The following is a 16,064-nucleotide window of genomic DNA, read 5'->3' as shown; positions in this document are numbered from 1 at the left end:
AGCGCCCCAAGTCAACAATATATTATTTGTGGCGCAATTTACAAATTTTCTCAGAGAGTAACATTCTTATATGAACACAAAAACTGTTGTTTTTTCGCTCAACTTAATGCTGTGGGTAGACCGGTCTATTCTACAGATTACACTCTATAGCTCACATAATGATTTGTTTAACAAAGAGAGCGCAAAATATAAAGATAAATAGTGAGAGAGAGAGAGAGAGAGAGAGCGACGTTGCATAACAACTGAGAACTCGTAATCAAATAAAATCGTTGACAAAACGCTCGCCGATGACAACGCCGCTCGTACTTATATTTAAGCTATTCTATAAATAACACAAATAAAACTTAAAAAAAAAATAAATAAATTATAACAAATAAATCAACAAATGCATGAGAGCATAAAAGAACTGAGTAAAGTACGTTGCGCTTCATCAACTTTGTTGTGCTTAGACTCACGCTTTGACCTTCTAAAACAACCCAAATCGTAATCGCAATCACAAAAAATTGGCGGTAAATCGACGATAATTAAAATCTGTTTTGTTTGCTGAGTTCAGTTGAGAGCGAACTGCAAGCCCATTTGGACGCAAATGGAGCTGTTCCGTCTTGGATTTTTGATAGCGCTGCTCTATCAGCTGACGTTTGGCGTGCAAAGTGCAAAAATTTTGGCGGTTTTTCCGTTTCCCGGCAAATCGCAGTATATATTCGCTGAGCAATACCTTAAAGAACTGGCCAAAAGAGATCACAATGTGACGGTAATAAATACCTTTGGCAGTAACCAAACGGAGCCCAACTTAAATGTAATTGGTGCAACCAAAATACACGAACTAATGGCAGGTAAGGGTTCTACTTCGATATCAGTAAGTACGTTATAAATCAGATAAGATTCCGTCTACCAGCTTATAGCAGTGCGGACTACAATCAGCAGGCCAGACAGTGGACAGTGCTGACCATGACCACGGCATTCCTGAACATGTTAACGTCTAGTGTGTTGGAAGACGAAAAAGTGAAGCAATTGCTCGAAGGCGCCGAAACCTTCGATTTGGTGCTGCTGGAAACTGTGCAGACTGAGGCCTTGTTTGGTCTGGCACAACACTTCAAGGCTATTACCATAGGCATCTCATCCTACGGAACAGATCGCCACATCGATGAGTTAATGGGAAATATTTCGCCGCTGTCCTACAATCCCATGCTCTTATCCTCGCGCACCGAGCACATGAGCTACGAGCAGCGCCTGTGGAACATTTGGGATGCCAGCCTTGGCTGGCTGCATAAGCGACTGGTCCATATGCCCAGTCAGCAGCAGCTGTATAAGCAATACTTTCCCCAGGCCAGCCGAACGCTGGAGCAGGTGCTGGACAACTTCTCGCTGATGCTGCTGGGGCAGCACTTCACGCTCAGCTATCCGCGTCCTTATCTGCCCAACATGATTGAAGTGGGTGGACTGCATTTGCAGCACTCTAGAGAGCCCCAACCGCTGCCGGTTGAGTTGGCCAAGTTTGTGGCGGATGCCCAGGATGGTGTCATATACTTTTCCATGGGCTCAAACATCAAGAGCGCCGATTTGCCGGTGGCAACGCGTCAGGTGCTGCTGCAGGCATTTGGCAGCCTCAAGCAGCGCGTCCTGTGGAAGTTTGAGCAGGAGCAGCTGGAGGACCAGCCCAAAAATGTGCTCATTAGCAAATGGTTTCCACAGCCTGATGTTCTGGCGCATCCCAATGTGAAGCTCTTCATCACACACGGCGGCCTGCTAAGCACCATCGAGAGCATTTACTTTGGCAAACCGGTGCTGGGTCTGCCTGCTTTCTATGATCAGCATTTGAATGTGGAGCGCGCCAAGCAGGCGGGTTTTGGCCTGGCCCTGGATCTGTGGACCATGACTGCCGCCCAGTTGCACGATCAGGTTGTGGAGCTTCTCAGCAACGCCAGCTATACACAGGCAGCGCAGCTAAAGTCAAAACTATTTCGCGATCAGAAGGATACGCCGCTAGAACGCGCCATCTGGTGGACGGAGTATGTACTGCGGCACAACGGCGCTCAGCATCTGCGTTCCGCATCGCGTGATCTGAGCCTAGCCCAGCTTCATGGTCTGGACACATGGGGCCTACTCTGTGGCGTCACATCGATAATTGTCTTGGTGCTTTTATTTGTGCTCTCGGCTCTGTTGAGAATATTACGCTACATTCTATGTAAACGATGCAAGATAGACGCTAAACAAAAAACACAGTAGATCTCAATATAAATAATATATAGTAGGTATTAAATTTGAAAAGATATTGGAGATTACACAATTTATTTGTACTTAAATATTTCTAACAGATACCAATTCCTTAATGATAATTATCTTTAATAATTATATGGTAAACTTTTTTTATGTGAGATTCCGTTAGAATTTTTTATTTATTAACAAACAAAATAAAGAAAAAATAAATAAGCAACAAACAACAAAATTTTAAAATAGCCTAGACACTTTTACAGAAATAATTCAAGCATTCAAAAAAATGTATATGAATTTTATAATATGTATTAAAGTGTTTTGCTTTTAACTAGCTTTAAAAATATATTAAGAATTCCATACTTATTAAATTTATTCCTAATATATATATTCATATATTTTATTATGTAATGTGTACAAATTAATTATTACTTTTATCGACAGATAGAGAAGTACTGGACAAATTTACTATCAGTAATATATACAGTGTACTCTTTCGTCTAACATTTACTATCGCAATAGGAAAGATGATATTTAACGAGTTTTAGAAAAATTTCCGCTGATGATCATGACTGGCAATTTCTCATCACACACACACACACGCGGAGCGTTAGCAACATTGAAACTAGCAGAGGGAAACAGTAACGCATGCTGTTAAACAGAGGCAGAGCTTAATTTAATAATCTCATACTAAAAGCACACATACGAGCTGGACAAGGTGAGGCCGAACATGGGGGCATGTTGTGTGGCTCTCATACCAATGAATGTAATCGCCTCTGTTAAATTTGTTATCGCATGCACGTCCATCAGTCTAATCTAAACCGAGCAATGTTTTCCATTTATCAACGCCCATTTCAGAAATTTAGTTATATTTTAGAGCTGGGAACGAACACACGAAATGTTCTCTCTACGGCTCTGCTGCCTCTTACCATTAGTTTTATTGCTGCCAAGTCTCCTTGATGGCGCACGGATACTTGCGATATTTCCCTTTCCGGGTCCATCACAGTACATAAACGTCTTGCCCTATTTGAAAGGCCTCGCATCGCGCGGTCACGAGGTTACATCGGTTAACGCTTTTCCCCAAAAGAAGCCAGTAAAAAACTTTCGTGACATTGTCGTACCTGAAGTATTTCAATCCTATGATGGTGCGTTGGAGTTTGATATGTTTGGTCATAAGTTTTTACAATCTAAAAGTTATTTCAGATATAATTTCCAATATTGAAGCCTACAGAAACGTGTGGCAGGAGAACACATTCATTAATGATTTTTTTATCAGCATTACAAAGAAAGTGTTTGAAAATGCCGAAGTACAGCGGGAGCTGTTAAAGCCCGGCAAGGCCCAATATGATTTGATCATTGTGGAGGCCCTGCGTACCGATGCACTCTACGGGTTTTCAGCGCACTTTAATGCGCCTATCATTGGCCTCTCGACATTCGGCACGGATTGGAATGTCGATGAGTTGGTGGGCAATACTTCGCCCATCTCATATACCCCACTAGTTACGGCGGGCTTGAGCGATCACATGACCTATTGGCAGCGTGTGCGCAACTTCTTTGAGACCGCTATAGCCTGGCTTAATTGGAAACTGATGTATATACCGGTGCAAAATCAACTCTATGAGCAATACTTTCCACATGTCGCCCAAAAGAAACCTTTGGCAGAGCTGAGCAAAAACTTTTCGTTGATATTGCTTAATCAGCATTTTTCGCTGAGCTTTCCGCGTCCATATGTGCCCAATATGATCGAAGTGGGAGGACTGCACATTTCTCACACGCCAGCCCCCTTGCCCAAAGAGATAGAGGAATTTATTCAAGGCGCCGGCTCAGCGGGTGTTATCTACTTTTCCCTGGGCTCAAATATAAGGAGCAAGGATCTTCCACAGGAGCGAAAGCAGATGCTGCTTAAGGCTTTCGCCAGTATACCACAGCGTGTGCTCTGGAAGTTTGAAGACGATCAGTTGCCCGACAAGCCGGCTAATGTATTTCTTAGCAAATGGTTCCCCCAGCCCGACATACTAGCGCATCCCAATGTGAAACTCTTTATCACACACGGCGGCCTTCTCAGCACCATTGAGAGCATCCACCATGGCAAGCCCGTGCTGGGGCTGCCCTTCTTCTACGATCAGTTTTTGAATGTGGAGCGCGCTAAGCGCGCTGGCTTCGGTCTGGGACTCGACCATAAAGAGATGACAACATCGGAATTTAAGCAGACTATTGAACGTCTAATCAATGATCCAAAATTTTCGACAACAGCACAGCTTATGTCAGCTCGGTACCGCGATCAGCCCATGAGCCCACAGGAGACGGCCATCTGGTGGACGGAGTATGTGCTGCGCCACAAAGGCGCTTCCCATATGCGAGTGGCTGCGCAGGACTTGAGTTTTGTGGCTTATCATAGTCTCGATGTGTTTGGCATGTTCTTGGTTGTGGGCATACTAATTTTGGTTACAATTTATGTTGTGCTAAAGAAGCTGCTGTGCAGCTTACAAGGTCAACAGGTATCGGGCAAAGACAAATTGAAACATCACTAGTTTATTCAATTTTTTTTTATTAATTTTTTGCAAATATAAAACATAAAATTTTAAAATCATTTTGCATTATATTTGAATTAATGCACAATAGCTCTTGCCTACCCAAATTATAGAGTTGCCAGAATAATTGAATACATTGGATAATATTGGTTCACTTTATGTGGCATAAATATTACTCATTGCTATGTAGCTCATTATGGTGTGGGTAACCAAAAAATGTGCATCAACTGGCCTCCAATCAGCTTCATACGCGGCGTATCCGTAATATAAAATTGCAGCGCCACTTTCGATGTATGTGCACCTTTATTTTTGGCCGCAGCAACAAATGCATAATCAAAAATTCATGAAGTAAATACAAATCTATTTGTTGTTGTTGTTGCTCGCTGTCTGGCTGCTGTTATTGTTATTGTTGTTATTGATGTTGCTGTAGTTGTAGTTGGTATTTTGCATAAAAAGCTGCTGCTGGCAATGGCAGCATGAAAATGTAAATGATTTTAACGAATTAAAGCTGCTCAATGTGCCGATTGATGCCTTTAAAAGCTGGCAAGACAGTTACAGAGCAAATTTGTTGATGTTCTACTTTGCGATCGCTGAACTTTTAATGAGTCCTTGATTACAATCCGTTATGAAGGATCCATATTGAAGATCATAATTCATTTAAAATAAATTCAATTTATCAATTTAAAACAAGTAAGAGGTTCTAATCGGGAGCTCGCGACTAGGGGATACCCTTAACACTCTTATTCCAACCATATTATACTAAATTCAGCTCGCGCTACGCGCTACTTTGCTTTAGTACTACTAAGATAAATTACAAAGATAAATTAAAAAAAAAAAAGTACCCTTGGCAGGGCTCAAGCTCGCAACTGGCCGCACTACTTGCTGCCGTCTCTACTCAACAGCCATATGCGCTTGTGAAGCAAACACGTGTTTCTTAACCGATCTTCATGTAATTGCAGTAAATCTTATTGTTCCATAGAATATTTGGGTAATCTGAAAAAATAAATTGCATTAAAATGAAGAATACTTGATATATGCATATATACTATTCTAGAATAAACATATCATTTTTGGTGATTCTCTTATTATTTACACAATTTTCTCAAAAAACATGATTTCGATATCGATTATCGGAAACCGACTGCTAAAATTTCAAATCTCTAGCTATCATAGTTTCTGAGATCCTTGCGTTCTACATACGGGCGGACGGACAGACGGGCAGACAGACGAACATAGCTACTTAAATCGACTCGGCTGTTGATGCTGATCAAGATTATTTATATAATTATGGGGTCGGAGATGCTTCCTTCTGCATAATACATACATTTAGTTGTTGCACAAATACAATATACACTTTTTACTCATTTTCAATGGGTAATGCAGACTTTACAATATTTCCCCTTTTTGATATTTTATATGGAAATAGTCAAACTTCATTTACGAAACAAAATATTGAGCAAACTAGCTATGGATTAAAAGAACACAGACCATCAAGCGCCAGATTCATGTAGTTCCAGCAAAATTATCAAAACTTAAAAGTTAAATGAAAAAAGCATTTGTTATACTGATTGCCATGGCGTCAGGCAAAGATTGTAAACGTCCAGTTGCCAGTGTCCCGAAGTGTCAAAAAATGTGTCCATGCCAGAAATTCTGTTTGTTAACTCTGAAAAATATGTGCCAGCAGCAAATCAGTCGATTCAATGAGTTTTCTCGCAGTCATCTTGTTACTTTCCTGGTGATAGAGCCGGCACGGAGAGCTCCAATGCCTGGCATTTGCATTTTCATTTGGACGTCGACAAACGTTGCTTGTTTTTACAACAATTTTAAAAAAATGTTGTCCAGGTGAGAAGTGGGCGGGCGGTTGCTCCATTTGCTGGCATTGCAAATTGCAAGAAATTTTTATAAGAGATTTGCAAAGTATGCTGCCAATGCTGGATAGCTCTGTCAGCCAGTGTTGCCCTAATGCATTTGTCAAATTCTCTGCTGAATCGGAGAAAATTCTCGGTTGACTTGACAGTAACCGAGCTTTACAAATTCTATGTCATATACAGTAGATGTTGACCCACATAAAAGAGTACTCAAATAATAAGAATGTTAAAAATTAAATTTAAAGAATAGACAAGAAAAGTGCCTCCCTTTTTGTGCTTTTGCAAATTTGTTGGAGGTTAATTTCAAACATAAACTTATAAAGAAGTCTATAAAGTGTGGAAGATTTTCAAAAATTTCACAGATATGTACAAATTTCAGTTTTACCAGTTAGCCAACCAAGATAATAAGAGAGGGATGAGGGTCAAGGAGGTTTAACTTAAGCCACCCACATTCAATCCTCACTTCCAGGTGACACAGGACATAATGTTATTGGTCACGATTTTGCAATAAAATAATTTTGCATTTTTATTTTTGTACACTTCATAAGAGAGTATTTAATTAAATATGCACAATCTAATTTTAAATGCATGGTGATACTAGCGTACCATCACGCAATCACCGTAATTCTTTACGAAACGGATTATAAAATTTAATATTGAACCTTATCCAGTTAGCTTGAAGCTCATTTTCAGCAAGTTAAAGAATGTTGACTTTGATGATAGATTAAATACCTTAGAGATAAATATTACGAGATACAAAGATAAGTTCCATTCGATTATTATCCGATCTCCCTCAAACTCATTTTCAACGGTATTTGCTAGAAAGAATTTCGCAAATCCTCCCTTCATGGATGAACAATGTTCATTCTGGAGTTTATACGAGAGCCTCCATACTTAATGTGGTATGATCTCTGAAAACTCAATAATAAGCAAGGTAACTTGTATCGTTTATTAACGATTCATGGAAACAGGGTAAGTTATTGATGATTAGCGCATGCTATGGAAGGAAGTCTATAACTCCTAAAAATTCCAAGTCTGCCCCTTCTGCTTTTACATACATTTGGACACAACCAGTATACATTTTCTTAATACATTTTCAATAGTGTCACGGCTTAAAAACTCTACCGGTCACGGCTTAAAAATGCTACCAAATCCAATTACCGTTTAATTACATTAGTTTCAGACCTGGGCTTATAAATAGAAAAGAATTCATCAAAGGGAGTCAGTTATTCGAAATGTCTTTTAAAGTTGCATTGGTTTTGCTTATCTGCGTTGCTTTGCCTGGTAAAAACGGGCATTGGGGCAGTCAGACGATCTTAAAGGATTAAGCGCATGCTGTCTTTTATCAAGAAATATGAATAAAGCTCATTGAATAAAAGTATATTCCATCTTTTAATCTATTTGTTTCTGTATATCTACATCTATAAATATACAACAGTGTGACGCAACTGACTGACTGGCCGATAGGTTGAAACTGTGACTGTAGGGGAAAACTCGCTAGGATATATGTATATTTATTGAAGTATATTAGCAAGTCACCAAAATGTGTGTGCGCCTGTCAGAGGTACATACACGTATAAGGACCGATAACTGAATTTTGAAATAAACTTAATGATTGAATCACAGTGCTCAAAATAAATTTAGGAAGGGTAAAGAATACGCTGTACGAATATTATTTAGTTGTATAATACATAGTATCATTTTTAATATTATTAATATTAAGAGTGTTCTAGTCGATTGTACCCGTCGCGAAACACCGTTTTAGTGAAAATTTCAGCTTCCAAGCTTTTATGGTATGGGCTGTGCGTTAATCATCAATCAGTAAGTCAGTCAGTGAAAACAAACAGTTTTATATATAGATATATATATTTATATATATTTTTTTCTTAATATTAATATTTATTATTTATATATAGCTAGCGGGTATACCCAGACTCGTGGCATATTCCCGGCTGTGAAAAATTTAAATCAACATATTTAACTCCACGTTTATTTCAAAATATATTCAAGGTCGATCGAATAAGAAGCGTAAGTTGGAATCAACGTTTTTCATCCTTTATTTATTGTGGCAAGATGCTTGAAGCCTAAAAGTAAACTGTCGTTCTTCAAGCCTTTTACCCGCGTTTTCCATTCAAGTGTTGTGAATTCACAAAGATCTTTGAATTCCAAAATTCCAAATTGCAAATTCCTTGAAACACGTGTTCATTAAGTTCTTATGTCGGGCTTTGAAATTAAGTTTTATTACATAAATATTTTCCTAATTGATTTGTTACGGTAACTAGAAAGCAAATAGAGAGAAGTTTTCAGGTAATACATTTTTATCAGTTCTTTAAGCTTTCGATTTAGAAAATGATGTGTCTCGCTAGCAACATTAATTTGAGTCTGAGACTACTTTGTATTACGATATCGGAATGGAAACAGTTGCCCCAGTAAAACTTTTTTATTTTAAGCCGTGAACATTTAAAAATAAAATTAAACATACATATTAAATCAAATATCGTTTTTGCGTACTCTTGGAGATGTTGCTATTTATCGGAAAATTATGTTCTTCTGTCAACAACTTGTTTTGTTTTTCAATAACATTTGATTAAACCTGGCATTTATTAGATTTGTTTTTTTTTTTTTTCTCCAAATAGCCAAGACTTAACAAGATCGTAATTTTTTTTTGCATTTTCATTTATATTTTTGTATTTTTTTATTAAGAATTAGATAGCAATTTTAGCTATATAATGGCAAGTAGAGTATATATAGGGATCGCGTTCTACTAAAAGGGAAAAAGTTCAGTAACATCGAACTAGTAGATCAATTAACTATATAGGAAGAGTCTGTCGAATATAGAATTGAATACATATACAAGATATTTTTCTGACACTCAGCAATTACGAGCTTTATTATTCTCCTCACATATCTGAAAACCCTTAAGCCAAAAGCTAAGGGTATATAATCTCTTTTAAGTCTAAGGATTGATTTAAAAATATTGTGTCTACGCCTACTACATTGGAGTGGCAAAAAAAACTGATGTATGTACGCTGTTATTGGGCTGTGAAGCGCATTTTAAGCATTTTTAGGTTGTTCTTAATTCAAATCCTTCAATATCAAATCTTTCATGTCATCATATGTGTAAGAGTAACATTGACATATTTTAATTAGAAGCTCGGAACCGGAAACAGTTCATCCCATACTCTGAAACGTTCTTCATGAATATTGCCATATTTCGCTGTTAAATTGATATCAATTTCTAAGTACGCTTGGTCTTGGAAATTGTATAACGGCCACTGAAGACCGCGTAAGTATTCATCAGTTGCATTGTGAGGATCACTAGTAGAGTGTTATAAATATAAGTATTGAGATATATATTTGTTTTCATTTATATATACCCCTTTCTGGCAAACTCAGTCCACATTCGTGTAAGCCGTTCAATAAGCGAATTCTCGGGGTCGCTCTGTTTAAGGAGGGGAGTTAGGATCGGAACGTTGAACAAGTACAAAAGCTCATCGTGATGTACGGCACCTGGAACAATACATTATCTGAACTTGTCTCATATATTTTTTGCTCTCAATAGTTACCGAAAGTTTGATTGGTATCGGGATGCTTCAGGAAGCTGTAGCGTCCCTTGTAGCGAAAATAGTACGTGTATATAGGTGTATGGGGAGCCATCAGGCGCATAAATCGATGGTACTCGACGCCTATGAGGGCATCACTATAGAGCCTTCCCAGGCCTTGCAGGGATCCCGGATTCTCGATGCGACCACTGCCCAGATACTTGTTTCGTAGTACAGCACTGGCTTGCCGCGAGTGGGGCGTGTCCCGTTCAAAGAGTAGCGCTATAGGTGCAAAATGCTCCCAGTTAGCATTAAGCTTTTCGCGTATGCTGTCATTGCGCAAATCAACTGTCAGGTGGAACGAATTAGAATGCATAACGCTGCAACTACATATACTCACAGAATGCGCCCGAGAGAAATTCAAACTCGGTGATGCCCGTGATAAGAGGCACCTTGTAAAAGTGGCCACTTTGAGCCGTTCTGTATGGATGCTCGAGCAGAAAACGCTCCTGACCAAAGTCCTGCTCAATGACTGGAAGCCAGTTGAGCACTGGATTCCAGCCAATCTCGAACATGCCGTTGTAGGAGCTAACAAAGTCCTGCATAGGTTTCTCACGCAGGCAACTGACCAAATCCTTTAGTGGCTTCTCTGGGCAGTTCAGCAGACGTGCCTGGCGCTGTGCCAGTTGCACATCCGCTGTCTGATATCCCCACTGGCCATAGGGTGAGGCACTCATACAAATGCCACGATGGAACAGACCCCGCGACATCGGCGACAACATGTGCAAGCCGATGCTCAGGCTGCCCGCACTGTAACCCAGCAGCGTCACCGACTGAGGATCACCCCCAAAGCGATGGATGTGCTGCTGAATCCAGCGCAGTGCCAGCACCTGATCCTTGAGTCCAGCATTGCCGGGGGCATCTGCACTGCCTGTGGCCAGAAAACCTAGGCTCCCCAAACGATAGTTAAGTGTGACCAGTACACAATCGCGATCCATCATATGCGCCGGGCCGGCAAAGTATTTGCTTTGGCCGGAGAAAACGTAGAATCCACCGGGATGCAGAAACACAATGACTGGCAGACGAGCAGTTGCGTTTAGATTTTTCGTATAGACATTCAAACGCAGACAGTCTTCTGAGACATCTGTCATATTGTCCCACGGCTGCGGGCACATGGGGCCGTCCTGCTCTGCATCGAAAGTAGCCGGGGCCCATGCCTTAACTGGCTGTGGATTCTTAAAACGCAACTCAGCCAGCGGCGGCTCTGCATAGCGTATGCCGCGAAAAGCATGAAACGGCACACCCAGTCTCGATGTCAGATTGATACCACGTATGCGGCCCAGGTTCAAGTCAACCTCAACGCTAAGCACCGCACTGCAGGACAGCAGCCAAGCGAACAAAATGAAGCTGAACATCTTGCGGCTCAGCGAACACTGATACTGCTTTGAATCAAGTGCAGTGTTGTATATTTATAGATTTTAGATGTGATTCCCGCAACGCTGCGTGGGGCTTTGCCCAGAAGTTACTTAATGCCAGCTTTTAAAAAAAAGCCACAAAACAGCAAAGATTCACACAGCTGATATACACTGATCCTCGGTTGTATGCGTACAACAGAAAAAGAAAAAAACTTTTGCTTTAATTTATTTAAACAAAAGTCTGGTTGGGACCTTTCAAAAAATACATTTAACAGCTTTTTTATGACAAAACAACAATATAATAATTTTGAATCGCTTCTGGAGTTGAACCGGCCACTACCCTTGTCTGTACGATGCTCAGACACAAAGCTAGTCTCAGTCTCATAGCTCCACGTTTGTAATGCAAAACTATACTGTTGAGTTGTTTTAAATGCGTTTCCTAGAAAGAATTAAACTCCGTGCTCACCCTCGACTCAAAACGAAGTTTTAGTAAAAATTCCGTTCAGTCAGCCAGGATACAATTATTAAATAAGATATTGCTAGATTCATTTAAAAAATTGAAACTTAAATAAGAGAAACCATGTTAGTTAGATGCATAAAACAGGCTCAAATTATTATTAAATTTTATATATGTATAAAGTTACTCATATCGCTATTACCCTGATCAGTTGACGACTATTTGAAATATTATAATTTTGAAAACTCATCGCTAAACCGCATCAACAGGAAGCCTTGAAACAGCGACTACCACAACAAAAACAATAATAACAACAGTTGCCTCTTTTTTCGCTTGCATTTTTTACCAGCCTGTTATTTTTCCCTTTGTTTTCCATTTTTGTATATATATATTTTTTTTTGTATATTTCTTACTTGCAGTTTTAATGCGGCCGCCACCATTACCGCCGCCAACATTTCCGGCGCGGACGCTGATTTTCCAGTGCGGCCATGGCCCAAAACAGTTTCAATAAGTTTCGCTAAAACTTTTACACGCCTCTTGGACCCCTTCCCGAGCGCACAGCACCCCAGCCATGCCCATTCCGGAAACAACTGTAGAAAAAAACACGGCGCGGAGTGTAGGCGGACATTTGTGCAGGAGCGTGGGCGTGGCCACGGCACTAGTTCTGTTGGGTTCACTGTTGAAAATTTGAGCGCGCTGATGGGCATTTTTACAACTGAAGCGTTAACTATTTGCAACTAGCTAAAGAAAGAAACAAATAACAAGGAGAGAAAACGAAAAAATAGGACAATAAAAAAAAAAAACTTAAAACAAACGGCCACCCACGCACAGCGAAGTAAAAATCGTCGATAGCTATACAAAATATTTTCGATTTTATTTTACAAGTTTGGCGCCGGCAGCAAAACCAACCGCAGCTCGCACTGAAATTTTTATGAGCTTAAGCAGAAGCAAAGGCGTAACATACGGCCCATATAGATACAGATACCGTTCACAAAATACAATATAAACATGTCTTAGGGCTTAAGCTTAGTTTTTAACTCAATTACGCTTCAATTTCGGCTCTTTCTGCTGGCGACCCATAAAGATGTTCTGCAGGGCGCGCCACACACGGCGTATGAGCAATAGCAAACAGTAGAATACAAACAGAATGCCGCCGTACAGAATCAAAATGGCATCCAAATTGTGATATTGCACAAAGTTCAGATCCTGTGATGCACTACGCAAGTACGTCGCACCCTTATGCCTGGTCACATGCTCCACCCAGTAGACGGCACGCTCCAGAGGCAGTTGCGGCTGATCCTTATAACGAGCGGACATGCCCTCGACTAGTTGCTTGGCATGCGGATCCTGCACGAGCTGCTGAATAGCCTTGGTTAGACGCTCGGCTGTTAGCTCCTCATAGACAACAGTCCGGCCATAGCCATTCTGCTCGGCACGAGCCATATTCAGAAACTGATCGCCGAAAATGGGAATGCCCACAAAAGGTTTGCCATGGTAAATGGATTCTGTGGTGCTAAGCAGACCGCCATGTGTGATGAACAAGATTACATTTTCATGTGCCAATATATCGTCCTGCGGGAACCAGTCCGAGATGAAAACATTCTCCGGTTTGCCGGGCAAATTGGGCTCCTCAAATTTCCAAAGCACGCGCTGCTTGAGCTTGCTAAAAGTTTCAATCAGTGCCAGACGTTTCTCCTGCGGCAGATCCTTGCTCTTCAAGTTAGAGCCCATGGAAAAGTAGATGACGCCATGTGTGGCACCTTTAATGAACTCTTCAATGTCTTGCGGCAGCGGCTGACGCTTGCGATTGATATGCATGCCGCCTACTTCGATCATGTTGGGCGAGTAGGGCCGGGGGAAGCTCAGTGAGACGTGCTGATTAAGCAGCACCAGTGCCGTGTTCTTGCGCATGTCATAAAAGTCCTGCTTATTTTGAGGGAAGTACTTGGTATAGATGTGCTCTTGCTTCGGTAAATAGTACAGCTTCATGAACAGATGTTCGTAGCTAAGAAACGCCAAATTGATAACACGCTCGGTCAAGGTCATATGATCCGAGAACTTGAGCAGCGCATGCGGCACGTACGACGGTGGTGAAGGCGAGCCAACCTGTCAGAAGGTAAAGTGTGAGTAAAGCCTCGAAAGGTTCACATGCATAAGGCCACCTACCAGATCTGTGTTCCAACTAATGGCTCCAAAGGTGCCCAGTCCAATGAGTGGTGCTTTAAAATGTTCAGCCAGGCCAAATTGGGCCTCATTCAGGAACACCTCACTGATGACAGCATCAAAAGTCTGGTTTGATTGTCGCAGCTGAACCACGAGCGGCTCCTTAAGTAATGCTTCAGTTATGCGTAGGCCTTTAATATATACAACAATTACATTAATAGAAACACTAAGTAACGATCAAGAATTCTATTTTGTGAACTCACCCATATCATAGAATCCAATAATTTGTTGTATAATTGGCTGTTCTGACTTTTTCAATAGGCTGTCTATATCGCCTGGAAGAGAAGTTTAGAAACGAAAGTAAGTTTAGAAAATAGCATCGAGAGCTTTATGCCAAATATATATATTTGGAGTAGTTTATGTATATATGGTATATTCTTGCGAACTGAGTCTTGACATATCCAATACCCAATACGAGCGAAAAAAGAGGGTATAAATGTATGTACAATTATCAACAGTGTATTAATGTGTACCTATATATAAATGATAGATAGCCAATCGCGCCGGTCTAGATCAATTTCATAAGGAAAGCGATAATCTTGTCAACCGTAAGCGCTAGAAAAACTATTACAAAGAATTTGTATTTTTAGAAATTGTTTAAAGCAATGGAAATTGATATAATATATTTGATATACACATAAAAACATTTAAAAATGTAGTTAATATTTCATATTAATCTGTAAAATATGAAATTTTCGCTTTGTCAAAACACTTTCTTGACACACTGTACATCGCTTCAAATTATACGAAATACAAGTTCTTCACATCTTTTATGTGTCTTCCATTTCTAGCTGTCGATTTTAAGCCAAATTATATTTCTAATATCGTATCACAATTTTTTTATTTTTATATGCCATCAGATTGGAGTATAGAAAAATTCAAATAAATAAATTGGTATTCTTATTTGCTGAAAATGGGCCTCTTACATTGTTCCACTGCTCCGTTTTCATATCAATACTTATGCAACTGCATTTAATGATAATTGTTTACTTGACAACTCGATAGGATAGACTACATATTGTTCTATTTGATGATGAAATAACAAATATACATAAACCGGGCTCGACTGGCGTTTACTTACCCCCCATAGCTTTCAAGACGTTCGGCAGCGGCATATCGTTAATATTCTTAATTGGTTTCTTTAGTGCAAAGGGTGAGACGAGGGTCACCTGATGACCAGCTGCCGCCAGGCCCTTGGCCAGCGCCGAACCCACATTGTAGTGCGAACGTGCGGAAGTGGGAAGCACCAACAGGTAGTTATAGGCCGCCACGCTGCTCAGCAGGCACAATAGCGCGAGGCCTATGAAACTGGTTTTGTTGCTTAAATGCGACATTTGAATTGTTGTTTTTTAATCACAGTAGTAAACTAATAATTGCAAGTAACTTTGCAATGTGTAATTAACATTGAGCAATTATACGATCTATTCCATGCGCGATCCACACGTATTGCTACCTCGTTTCAAACTAACGAATTCTCACACAAATTCGGTAAATATAGCGGCTGGCTGCCTAACAATAATCTAGCCATGGCGACTGTCCGAGCACCCTACGCTCTTTTAATTTCTGGGTATGGGCATGTTATTTCACAACATGCGTCAAACATAGGTCAACTGTTATTCAAGCGCTTTATAATTTAATCACATAGCGAGATACACCGATATGATATGGTATTATATACATACTACATACTCCATATGTATTAACATGCATATTTGTAGTGTACTGGCTTATCATGGCGCCTGAGTTTGTTTTTTCCTTTTTCAGTTCTTTTACTTTATTTCAAGTCTGCTTTGCCCTGTCATTCGTGTTTTATATTT

At 40.2% G+C, this 16,064-nt stretch overlaps 4 protein-coding genes across 4 annotated transcripts; 2 read left to right on the top strand and 2 right to left on the bottom strand.

Annotated features, from left to right (window-relative positions):
* The first annotated feature begins 500 nt into the window (after positions 1–500).
* Ugt35A1 (UDP-glycosyltransferase family 35 member A1) lies at positions 501–2,316 on the top strand. Its single transcript, XM_002053392.4, has 2 exons — positions 501–833; positions 896–2,316. The coding sequence occupies exons 1-2, from the start codon at positions 587–589 to the stop codon at positions 2,224–2,226; spliced, it is 1,578 nt and encodes a 525-aa protein (XP_002053428.3). The 5' UTR covers positions 501–586; the 3' UTR covers positions 2,227–2,316.
* Positions 2,317–3,071: 755 nt separating this feature from the next.
* LOC138910916 (UDP-glycosyltransferase UGT5-like) lies at positions 3,072–4,798 on the top strand. Its single transcript, XM_070207068.1, has 2 exons — positions 3,072–3,356; positions 3,415–4,798. Exons 1-2 carry the CDS (start codon positions 3,110–3,112, stop codon positions 4,740–4,742), a joined length of 1,575 nt encoding a protein of 524 aa, XP_070063169.1. The 5' UTR covers positions 3,072–3,109; the 3' UTR covers positions 4,743–4,798.
* A 4,373-nt stretch (positions 4,799–9,171) lies between these two features.
* LOC6630319 (juvenile hormone esterase) lies at positions 9,172–11,602 on the bottom strand. The gene is made up of 4 exons (XM_002053393.4): positions 10,553–11,602; positions 10,177–10,500; positions 9,988–10,120; positions 9,172–9,928 (listed from the first exon to the last, which is right to left on the bottom strand). The coding sequence occupies exons 1-4, from the start codon at positions 11,565–11,567 to the stop codon at positions 9,757–9,759; spliced, it is 1,644 nt and encodes a 547-aa protein (XP_002053429.1). The 5' UTR covers positions 11,568–11,602; the 3' UTR covers positions 9,172–9,756.
* A 1,275-nt stretch (positions 11,603–12,877) lies between these two features.
* On the bottom strand, positions 12,878–15,715 carry LOC6630320 (UDP-glycosyltransferase UGT5). The gene is made up of 4 exons (XM_002053394.4): positions 15,329–15,715; positions 14,451–14,522; positions 14,191–14,378; positions 12,878–14,130 (listed from the first exon to the last, which is right to left on the bottom strand). The coding sequence occupies exons 1-4, from the start codon at positions 15,579–15,581 to the stop codon at positions 13,063–13,065; spliced, it is 1,581 nt and encodes a 526-aa protein (XP_002053430.1). The 5' UTR covers positions 15,582–15,715; the 3' UTR covers positions 12,878–13,062.
* Positions 15,716–16,064: the final 349 nt, after the last annotated feature.

Source organism: Drosophila virilis, chromosome 2 (assembly GCF_030788295.1).
Source record: "Drosophila virilis strain 15010-1051.87 chromosome 2, Dvir_AGI_RSII-ME, whole genome shotgun sequence".
Classification (NCBI taxonomy): domain Eukaryota; kingdom Metazoa; phylum Arthropoda; class Insecta; order Diptera; family Drosophilidae; genus Drosophila; species Drosophila virilis.
Note: the sequence above shows the minus strand (reverse complement) of the source record. Positions and strands in the feature narration are given on the sequence as shown.

Excerpts from the sequence above, each read along its gene's own strand:
- Ugt35A1 (XM_002053392.4), top strand. The coding sequence starts at position 587 with ATGGAGCTGTTCCGTCTTGGATTTTTGATAGCGCTGCTCTATCAGCTG. Across the intron at positions 834-895 it reads AATACACGAACTAATGGCAG|CTTATAGCAGTGCGGACTAC; the intron begins GTAAGGGTTCTA and ends TCCGTCTACCAG.
- LOC138910916 (XM_070207068.1), top strand. The coding sequence starts at position 3,110 with ATGTTCTCTCTACGGCTCTGCTGCCTCTTACCATTAGTTTTATTGCTG. Across the intron at positions 3,357-3,414 it reads AGTATTTCAATCCTATGATG|ATATAATTTCCAATATTGAA; the intron begins GTGCGTTGGAGT and ends AAGTTATTTCAG.
- LOC6630319 (XM_002053393.4), bottom strand. The coding sequence starts at position 11,567 with ATGTTCAGCTTCATTTTGTTCGCTTGGCTGCTGTCCTGCAGTGCGGTG. Across the intron at positions 10,121-10,176 it reads CGATACCAATCAAACTTTCG|GTGCCGTACATCACGATGAG; the intron begins GTAACTATTGAG and ends GTATTGTTCCAG. Across the intron at positions 9,929-9,987 it reads ACTGAGTTTGCCAGAAAGGG|TGATCCTCACAATGCAACTG; the intron begins GTATATATAAAT and ends ACACTCTACTAG.
- LOC6630320 (XM_002053394.4), bottom strand. The coding sequence starts at position 15,581 with ATGTCGCATTTAAGCAACAAAACCAGTTTCATAGGCCTCGCGCTATTG. Across the intron at positions 14,523-15,328 it reads CGTCTTGAAAGCTATGGGGG|GCGATATAGACAGCCTATTG; the intron begins GTAAGTAAACGC and ends CTTCTCTTCCAG. Across the intron at positions 14,131-14,190 it reads TTAGTTGGAACACAGATCTG|GTTGGCTCGCCTTCACCACC; the intron begins GTAGGTGGCCTT and ends ACCTTCTGACAG.